The sequence below is a fragment of the Myotis lucifugus genome, unplaced genomic scaffold (genome assembly GCF_000147115.1).
Source record: "Myotis lucifugus unplaced genomic scaffold, Myoluc2.0 scaffold_1, whole genome shotgun sequence".
In the NCBI taxonomy this organism is placed as follows: domain Eukaryota; kingdom Metazoa; phylum Chordata; class Mammalia; order Chiroptera; family Vespertilionidae; genus Myotis; species Myotis lucifugus.
The window spans coordinates 27,316,914-27,327,192 of NW_005871049.1; the positions used below are offsets into that span (position 1 = coordinate 27,316,914).

A 10,279-nucleotide genomic window follows, 5' to 3' on the forward strand; every position below is an offset into this window, starting at 1 on the left:
GTCCTCTGAATTAGGCTTCAAAAGAAATCCTATTATTTTAACATTGCTAGAGTAAGAACCATAAAATAATGTTTTCTTAAAAAAGCTGAATATAGGAGTCATTTATAATTTCCAAGCAATGGAGACATATTTCGTACATGTTTAAAGCAAACAGGAATGAATGGAAATCACAGTACTGACCTGCAGGGCAGAAGCGCTGCTCGGGCCCATCATATATTGACAGATTTCTATTTACAGGTATACTGTCATCCTTTAAGGTTAAATGTGCTGGCTGGTCATGTTCATGATTAGTACCACTCAGAGCCACAGATGACAAAAGGTCAAAACTAATCTGTCCATCAGGTTTCGGATACTCAATAGGTGTGCAATCCTTGGCTGGCTTGAGCCGATCAGAATCAGAACCTTCAAAAGTTTTGAGGAAGATTTTAAATAAATATACAACACTAATTTTAAAGTACTTAAAAAAAAATTTTTATAAAACTTGAAAATATACCAAAGAAATAAGACTACTCTCATAACAATGATACGCTGTTCACTTAAAGAGACTGAAGCAAATTTAAAGTAATAAAAAAGATAACTTTCTCAGTTACTTAATGGATTCCATTCATGAGTTTTTAATGATTATAACACACTCAAATATGTTATTACCTTTATGTTTTAGAGTCCATGGTTCCATTCCTCTAAATATCCAGTAAAAGATTCCAGTGTAAATCATCCCTCCATATAAACCCAGGAATCCATGGCAGGAGGGTCTTATATTTCTAACAGAATATAGCTCTTTCCACACCCATGATTTCTTCAAATTGTCCTCATACTCAGTTACATGGAGTCCTTTTATTAAAAATACGAAATGTTAAGTGTGAAATTGCCTCAAGAAGTATAAAATACTTGATCAAGGTATTTTGTTTCTGAAATATCTGATGAGTGGATCTTAAATTTAAAAAACAGGTGGTCACAAGAACACACAAAGAATGTTTCATTTATAAATGTTGGCAGCATCTAAATTTGATTTCTTATATTGGTAGCATGGAAAGTTAAGTTTTAAAATTAGGGAACCTGAAAAGGAAGCTTGAGATAAAGAGTTTATGCTTCCTATAAAAGTAAAAAAAAAAATTACAATTGATCAATGAAACACTTCTGTTAGGGGTTGAATTTTGCCGCCCCCCCTCCCGCAACCCACCCCCCAAGACACATTTTAAAGTCTAAACCTCCCAGTATTTAAGAATGGATCAGAATGGGGTTGTTGCAAATGTAATAGTGAAGATGAGGTCATACTGGAGTAAAGGGAGCCCTTAATCCAGACTGGGGTCCTTATGGGGCACAGACAAGCAGAAGACAGGTAAAGATGGAGGCAGAGATTGGAGTTAATTCTATCACAAACCAAGTGAATGCCCGAGGCTTTCAGAAGCTTGGGAGGCAAGAAAGGATTCACCCAGAAACTACACAGAGAGTATGGTCCTGTCAACACCTTAATTTCAAACTGCTAGCCTGTAAAACTCAAATGTTGTTTTAAGCTACCCAGTTTGTGGTACTTAGTTGTGGCAGCCCTAGGAAATTATAACAATACCTAAAACTTGGTGCATGCATTTAATACTTAATGGGACAAAGTGGTTCTTATAAACGTTTGTGAATTACATAATGACTGTTCTTTTTAAAATGTTTTTATTGATTTCAGAGAGAAGGAAAGAGAGAGAGAAAGTTCAATGATGAGAATCATTGATCGACTGCCTCCTGCAAGCCCTCTACTGGGGATCTAGCCCATGACCTGGCATGTGCCGTGACCCAGAATCAAATTGTGATCTGGTTCACGGGTCGATACTCAACCCCGTATCCACATCAGCCGGGCAGTGACTATGTTCCTTCCAGTCTTTATTTCCTATTCTGGCTCCACTTCTCTCCTTCAGGCTTTAATCCCTAACCTAGTTTTTGGTGATGTACTTGCTCCAGTACTTTCTATGTGCGGTATTATGTTTACATGACAAGTTGGTCCAAAAAGGAAAGACACTTGGCAAGAAAATCAGAAAAATGTTCCACTACTCAACCATCACCCTCCACCTTGCTGTTTCTGTTCTACTTTATCTCCTTCTTCTCCCACACCCTAGGCCTCCCTTCTTACAAAGATCCGAAGGCATAATCAGGTTTTCCTTCCAAGAGGCAGGAGACAAAGACTAAGTTGATAAATTATATAGTGTATCAAAGATGGGAAAAAATTATAGAAAAAAACTTCGGGTGAAGTGGGGCGTGTTGAAAGTGCTGTGTGTTGCAAATCAATTGGATTCACTATGAGAGGTATTTGACAAAGGTGAAGGAAGGAGAGAGTTGGCCATGAGCAAGGACAAGAGAAGGAAGCATGCTTGACACGTTCCTGTCAGTGAGGAAGCCCATACGACTGGAACGAGAGTAAAAAGGTGAAGTCAGAGGGGTGAGGGAACTTTGGCTTTTACTCTGAGAAAAGTGGAGAGTCATTAGAAGGTCTTTTTAGACTAAGGGTTTACTGAGGCCTAAGTGCTAGCTGTTCCTCTCCACTACAGTAGAAGTGTCATAAATGCTGGTGCTTGCCAACCCTGCCAAGGATGGTGCTGGATTCTGTAGTTTGCACAGCTCTTCTGTTTTCAGACAAGACACTTTGGTATTTGCGAGATATCTTACTGTGTATATTATATGTGTGTAATGTAATGCAGTACTCACCAACTTGAAATCAATGTTTCAGTGAAAAACCTGACAAATTTCTATACTTTAAATAAATAGGAAGTTCTTACCTATCGTCTTTGATTGGAGATTTTCACTAGTTAGTTGATTAAAAATAGATTCTGCTGCCAAAACTCCACTTTTCATTGCTGTGTGAGTACCTTTGATCTTGGGAACATTCATGAAACCAGGACTACAACCAATTAGTAAACCACCAGGAAAGGTGAGTTTTGGTATAGACTGAGGAAAGAAACATTTAAAGTGTATTGTTAGCTCAAATTTAACATGCAAAACTGACCACTCCACATTATAGCCTCTTAAATAAGTTTAAAGATGTAGAGAAACATTTCTTTAAAAAAAAAGAAAAGAAAATGAATATACTGAAGGGGAAAAAAAAACAGAGCAAGGGCAGTTTTTTCCCCTTCCCAACGAATGAGGATTAGAATTATTACCATTTTTCTATTACAAATTTTTCCTTCTCCCTCCCCATGACTAACCTATATGAAGCAGATTTAAGACCAGAGGGTTCACATTTAAATAAAATGTTTTCATGTACACTTGTGTCATAGTGAAAAATATTCCCTAAACCTGAATGACTATTATCTAAATTGTGATCTGCTTTTACATCATGGTAACATGATATACAAAGGATGGTACCTTACCTCTGTATACACTTTTTATTTTACTTTGATATCTAGGGATGGAAACATAGGTTCTAATCATGGCATCACAATTAGCTATTACCTTAAACAACATTTTAATTAACTTGAGAATAAGGTGAATCCCCCCCCCCCCCAAAGATAGTTGTTTGGGCCTCAATATACATTATTGATAAAGAACAATGAAATAAAGGCTGGTGATATTTTTGGGTTAGCCAATAAAAGCCTATATAGACCCCATAATGTGGCACCTAAATTACAGGTTGTTTGCATGGGAAAATGTACTATAATCTATAGTTTGAAAAGGAAAGGAGAGAGGAAAGGCAGAGTTGTTCATTCCTCCTGCATTTTTTCTTCTCTATGGGTTTCCTGAAGGAAGCCATGGTCTTTGTTGAGAAAGTGGTGGGTGGTAAAGTTTGGCTGATGGTGCTGAAAGTGACTCAGAGGACAGGTGATTAACGGGGAAACAACTGCCATCAGCTGCAGGAAGACATGATGACCAATCTGTGGCCACACAGGTCCCTTCAACTAGAGAATTCTAACTGTAAGGCAGTGGTTCTCAATCTGTGGGTCGCGACCCCTTTGGCTGGCGGACCCTTTCACAGGAGTCGCCTAAGACCATCTTGCATATCAGATATTTACATTATGACTCATAACAGTAGCAACATTACAGTTATGAAGTAGCAACGAAAATAATTTTATGGTTGGGTCACAACATGAGGAACTGTATTTAAAGGGCCAGAAGGTTGAGAACCACTGCTGTAAAGGAAAGGTGGTGAGAAGCAAAATGCGGTAGAAGAATGCTGGTAAAAAGGAGATCAAAGTCCCCATCCTTTTACAGTACATGTGGGAATGAATTTATGACTGTAGTTCTCTTGGACCAAACGCAAGAGCATCACATCAGGATCACAGAGCAGACAGTATGGGTAAAGGACTTCCGGAATGCCATTAGCTGAAACCAGATAATGGCTAAAAACTTGGATAATGACAGCACTTCTCAAGGCTGTGATCTTGTTAACACTAAATTTGATTCAAGAACTAAAAGACAGGATGTGGATTGTTAGTGCAAGTTCTTCCAAATTGGTGCTTAAATCCTAAAAAAAAATCGTATGGCACAATGAAAATGTGTGTTTTTAAGTTCTGGGAGGATCCCCTGTGTGGACAGTGTTACGGCACTGGGCATTTTGTTAAGGAACTGGGTTGAGCAGTGGTTGAGGCTGGTCAGGGCACATGCCCAGGTTGCACTGTGAGCTCCATCCCCAGTAGGGGGCGTGCTGGAACAAGGAAAAGTTCACTCAGAAATGCTGTATTCTGGAGCATTCATTAAACTAGGACTACAAATAATTAGAAACCTATCAGAAAAGGTGAGTTCTGGGTATAGACTGAAGGACAATGAAAATAGTCATGTAATATTTGTTAGATCAATAAAAATAAAACAATGTTCCAAATTATTGCTTTTATGGTCTTTAAAACTAACTGAAAATAAGTTTCTGAATCTTTGACTATTTAAATCGGAAAATTTAAGTAAAAAGTTTAGGTTTTTTTTCCTAAAAACCATCTGAGATGTTGACGCACACAAGGCAGATGTTTTAAAATGACAATGGGTATGTGCTATTGAATATAACAAAACCTAGTATTTGCCTTGGAATTTCCTGGCAGCTAAAGAATAAAAGGCCCAACAAGTATGGCTCAGTGGTTGAACCCAGGGCACATGCCCAGGTTCCTTTGTGAACTCCATACACAGTGGGGGACATGTGGGAGGCAGCCAATCAATGATTCTCATTATTGATGTTTCTATCTCTCCCTCTCCTTTACTTTCTCAAGAAAAAAAAAAATATATATATATTAAAAAACAATACTATAAAAAAGGATAAAGAAAAATATCTTGGGTCACATAGTTTTACCTTTCTGGTTAAAAAACAAACAAAAAAAGCCAGTGAAGTCAATATATTCTTTTAAAAAAATTTTTTTTTATTGATTTTTTACAGAGAGGAAGGGAGAGGGATAGAGAGTTAGAAACATCAATGAGAGAGAAACATCGATCAGCTGCCTCCTGCACACCTCCTACTGGGGATGTGCCTGCAACCAAGGTACACGCCCTTGACCGGAATCGAACCCGGGACCTTTCGGTTCGCAGGCCAACGCTCTATCCACTGAGCCAAACCGGTTAGGGCAAGTCAATATATTCTTTAAATTCATGGTGTAATTTATTTAACTACAGTGTGACGCAGTCTTATAAATACTAGGTGACTTGCTGAATTACCTAAATTTTTTCCTATGAAGTGATTTTCTATTCTTTAAATTTATAACATTATATTTTCAATGTTGGATTTATAATACATAAATAAAGAATAAAAAAGTTGGGAAACTTACCTGAAAGCCACCTTCATTGAGAGCTCTGGCTCCATACGCAATCCTTTTTCCACCTTCCAATGTTGGCTGAACGCTAGGATGGTGTTTCCACCTCTGGAACTCTCTAAATGGACTCAGGTATGGATTTTGATAGTCCAGACCAACCTTAAAATTTTTATAATTAAATTTGATATATTTATGCAATTAGACATTTTTATTTCAAATTATGTCAAGCTAAAATGTGAGTAATTTTTATCAGAAAACATGTACATTAAATTTCTTATACTCAAAGTACTTAAGAGAAATATATACTGTAACCTAAATTTAAATAACTAAATAAAATGTTTGGAAAAGAAAGGGTAAACAAAGAATACCTTGGGTTTATAATCAGAAAAACTTTAAATATTTGGAACATATTAATAAATCACTGCTCTATATAGCAAAGTCCATATTAGAAAAATATTTGTAGGTAAGTGTCCCTCACATTGTGTTTCTATAAAAGGAATTGTAATAATTATTCGGTTCTCAATACCAACTCTACAAATACATAAGCTATATGCAGTACTACTGAGGCAAAAATGAACAGGATTTAATCACACTTAGAAAAAAGAGGACAAGAAATATTAAAAGTTACATTTTAAAGGCATTACTGTAGTGCTGAAATTAATAACAAAGCCTTTTATGCTTTGAAAAGATTAAGTCACTAGAATAACTACACAAAGATGGTGCTGCTGCAACTTGTCTGGATTTCAAAAAGCACATAAGTTTAACAATGGTTCATATGCAGGTTTAATCATGACATTACACAATAAACTGCCACCAATTCTAAGGTGCAGAAATTCGCAATTTTTCTGTTCCTTGTGATGTTCAAGATGTAATTTACTAAAGGTATAAGTGGCCAAAAAGGAGAAAATGCTCATGTTTTTAAAAAGTTATAAGTTCAAACCCAGTGCTGACTAAATTTTCAGGGGCAGCATGTCATAATGGGCTTTGAAGTGTGTAACTGCCTCTGTCATTTAATAGGCCTATTTGGGAAAGTAGTTTAACTTGTTTGGACTTCCCATCAGTAAAAAAGGCTATACCTACTTCATAGGATTTTATGAAACTTAAGAATTCTCAGTGAAATATCTAGCAGTGCCTGACACATAGTAGCTACTATTAGTAAAGCTATGTGTGTTAAGTAGACTAATGTCTCTAATAACCATAAGCACTTTACATGCTGATTACATTAGAACAGTGGTTCTCAACCTTCCTAATGCCTCGACCCTTTAATACAGTTCCTCATGTTGTGGTGACGCCCAATTTCATTGTTACAAATTGAACATAATTAAAGCATAGTGATTAATCACAAAAACAATATGTAATTATATATGTGTTTTCCAATGGTCTTAGGTGACCCCTGTGAAAGGGTCATTCAACCCCCAAAGGAGTCTCGACCCACAGGTTGAGAACCGCTGCATTAGAACATAAGCTTTAAGTAAAGCATTTTACATTCCTCATATTCAAAACCCTTGTTTTATAACCTTGATGATCCAGTGACTAACAGAACTCTCCATAACGGGCGTATAACTTACCACAAAACCAAGAGCCACCAGGGGTTCCCCTTCATTTAAATGATAGAGGAAAGAGCCTCCATAAGTGTGTCTGTCCAAGGGCCAGCCGACAGTGTGATCTACTCTCCCAGGTTTCCACTTCTTTTCATCAATAAGCCATAGCTTTAAAAAAAAAGTCCTAGAGTATTATTTAAATTTTTATGTCACTACAATGTATAAAACTTGCCAAGTTTGTCTTATTTATGAAAATTACAAGTAAAAAACTGTACCAAGAGAAACATAAAAAAAGTACTTCAAATGTCAAAGAAAATGATATCAAACTGCAGCATGATGAATCAGAGTAAAGAGTAAGGTCAGAAATGTTATGAACACTTTTAGACATTAAGATGTTCAAATCAATAAGACTTTCGTATGATTCTAGGAAACACCCCAGAAGAGATGAGGGAAACTTTTGGGGTTTTTGTAATATTCTATGTCTTAATCTGGGTGGTGGTAATATGGGTGTGTTAACCTTATAAAAATTAACTGAACTGTACACCTAAGATCTGGTACTGTAGACTCTGTTACTCTTCAATAAAATATTTTACTCTTTCTTGCACAGCCCCCTCCTCAAATTAAGCAAATGATTCATCCTACTTTTAGAATGGTAAGTTTAAATTTTAAACAATTTCCATCTAAGATATCGTCTAAAAAGCAGGTAATACGTACAATCTACCAAAACAATTAAACCCTTATTCACAACATAATGAATCTAAACCTTTCTGAGCTTTACCCTAAAAATAAATTTAAACAAAAGGATATAATGAAACTTTTAGATTCTAACTAGAGGCCTGATGCACGAAATTCATGCAAGAGTAGGCCTTCCTTCCCCCGGCTGCTGGCACCAGCTTCCCTCTGGCACCTGGGACCCGGGCTTCCCTCGCAGCCCATGCTTCATCTGGAAGGACGTCGGGAAGAAAGTCCGGTCTCATTAGCATATTATGCTTTTATTATTATAGATACACTTAAAGTGAAAAAATAGTCTAGTGATTGGATAAATTGAGAAAATACACAACACTTAACCTAACTAAATTTTAGGTTCCATGTCAATATACCAGGACTGAGTGTAAGTTTCATAAATGAAGTTATCTTCACATTACAGTTTTGAATGAAAAATTCTTGTAGGATGTAGTCATCCTATAACTAGCATATGAATAGCAGGTCCAATACTATTATGGGAGATGGCATTACAATTAAAAAAATCAATGTTAACAAATATTTTCAAGTTCAAGACTTCTTTCAACAATATTTGATAAAACAATTACAACATATAGATGCAATTTAGATAACAATTTTCTAGCCCTTTGAAAAATATCCCAAATATTTTCAGTCATAACATTTCAAGTCAATGAAAAATAAAACTGTAAAATTAAATCAACATTATGATTACATTATAATACAATGAATTTAAAGTTCCATATTTCAACATAATAAATTACAAAGACAAGCCAGGATACCTCCTTCAGTCCAATTCCATAGGTTTGGGGTTCACAATTGGCCCTCAAATCAAACTTCTTATACAGTTGCTTGGCGAGATGTCCATGGCAACCCTCTGCAAAAATTGTAACTTTGGCATGTAGTTCTAGTCCTCTCTCAAATGTTGTCTAAAAAATAAAAATGTTAAATTGCAACATTTGATAATTTAAAAAATATTCACATCCTGGTCAATTTTGAATTGAATTATGATTCAGGTATAGTAGAGACAATGCATATATATTTAAAGTAAAATTCAGTACTGTTATAAGTGGAATCTAATTTAAATTTAATAATATATTTTGTGTCTTTGTGATACTTTTCTATTTTACTTCAAAAGTACTTGATTGAACAGTTAAGTTTGTAAGAATTAACACAGCAAATATTATCTAAATTATCTAAAAATATAAAGCAAAAAGTGAAGGGCCATTTCCCCACTATTCCTGACTTCCCAATCCCATCATTTGCAGCAAAAAATAATAGTTTTCTTGTGAAATTTTCATGGCAGAAAATTTCCATGAATAAAAAACACAGCCTGCCGAAACCGGTTTGGCTCAGTGGATAGAGCGTCGGCCTGCGGACTGAAAGGTCCCAGGTTGGATTCCGGTCAAGGGCATGTACCTGGGTTGCGGGCACATCCCCAGTGGGAGATGTGCAGGAGGCAGCTGATCGATGTTTCTCTCTCATCGATGTTTCTAACTCTCTATCTCTCTCCCTTCCTCTCTGTAAAAAATCAATAAAATATATTTAAAAAAAAACAAAACAAAAAAAACAGAGCCTATTTATATCCTTCTAATAGAATCACACTAAATATATCTGTCAGCTAGTTGCCTTTTTCACTTTAATTTTACTTGTTCTGTATTGCTGAATTTATATTGTAAAACAAATGTTTTTTTTTCCAAAGGGGAAAAAGCTATAATTAAAATCTTATCTCTTTTGCTCTCTTATATTTTTTCTTTTTCTTTTTATTAAATCTTTATTGTTCAGATTATTACAGTTGTTCCTCTTTTTTCCCCCCATAGCTCCCCTCCACCCGGTTCCTACACCACCCTCTGCCCTTACCCCCCCCCCCCCCCCGGCGCCACTGTCCCCATTCATAGGGGGACGATTTTTGGCCCGTTTCTTTTCGGACCCCCCAAAACCCCCTTCCCCCCGAGAACTGGCAGTCCACCCCCTTTCTATGCCCCTGGTTCTATTATATTCACCAGTTTATTCTGGTCATCAAATTATTTACTTGGTTTTTAGATTCCATTGTTGGAAGATGGGGGATTGGTTGCCAAAAATTGAAAATTTACCTTTTTCCTCTTTCTCCCCCTTCTAAAAGGAACTTTCGGCGTTTCACATAAAAACGGGTTGGGGGGAGAGAAAGCCTTTAGTTTTTTCATATTTGAGAAAATCTGTATCTTGACCCTCAAATCTGAATTAAAAGTTTCCGTGAGAAAAAGAAATCTGGATGTTAGGTTCTTAGCACACAACACTCTGGAAAATTTCTTGGCGCTTCCCTTCTGCCCTGCG

At 36.4% G+C, this 10,279-nt stretch overlaps 1 protein-coding gene across 2 annotated transcripts in view; it reads right to left on the reverse strand.

Annotated features, from left to right (window-relative positions):
* The window catches only part of ETFDH (electron transfer flavoprotein dehydrogenase), a 30,220-nt gene that overhangs the window by 2,622 nt on the left and 17,319 nt on the right, over positions 1–10,279 (reverse strand). The window contains exons 7-12 of one of the 2 annotated variants that reach the window (XM_006081850.3): positions 8,749–8,895; positions 7,274–7,414; positions 5,721–5,864; positions 2,760–2,928; positions 649–831; positions 181–402 (exon numbers count right to left, since the gene is read on the reverse strand). In XM_006081850.3, the coding sequence (XP_006081912.1) occupies positions 181–402; positions 649–831; positions 2,760–2,928; positions 5,721–5,864; positions 7,274–7,414; positions 8,749–8,895 (1,006 nt within the window). The remainder of the gene's footprint in view (positions 1–180; positions 403–648; positions 832–2,759; positions 2,929–5,720; positions 5,865–7,273; positions 7,415–8,748; positions 8,896–10,279) is intronic. The other variant, XM_023755380.1, reaches the window with a different exon arrangement.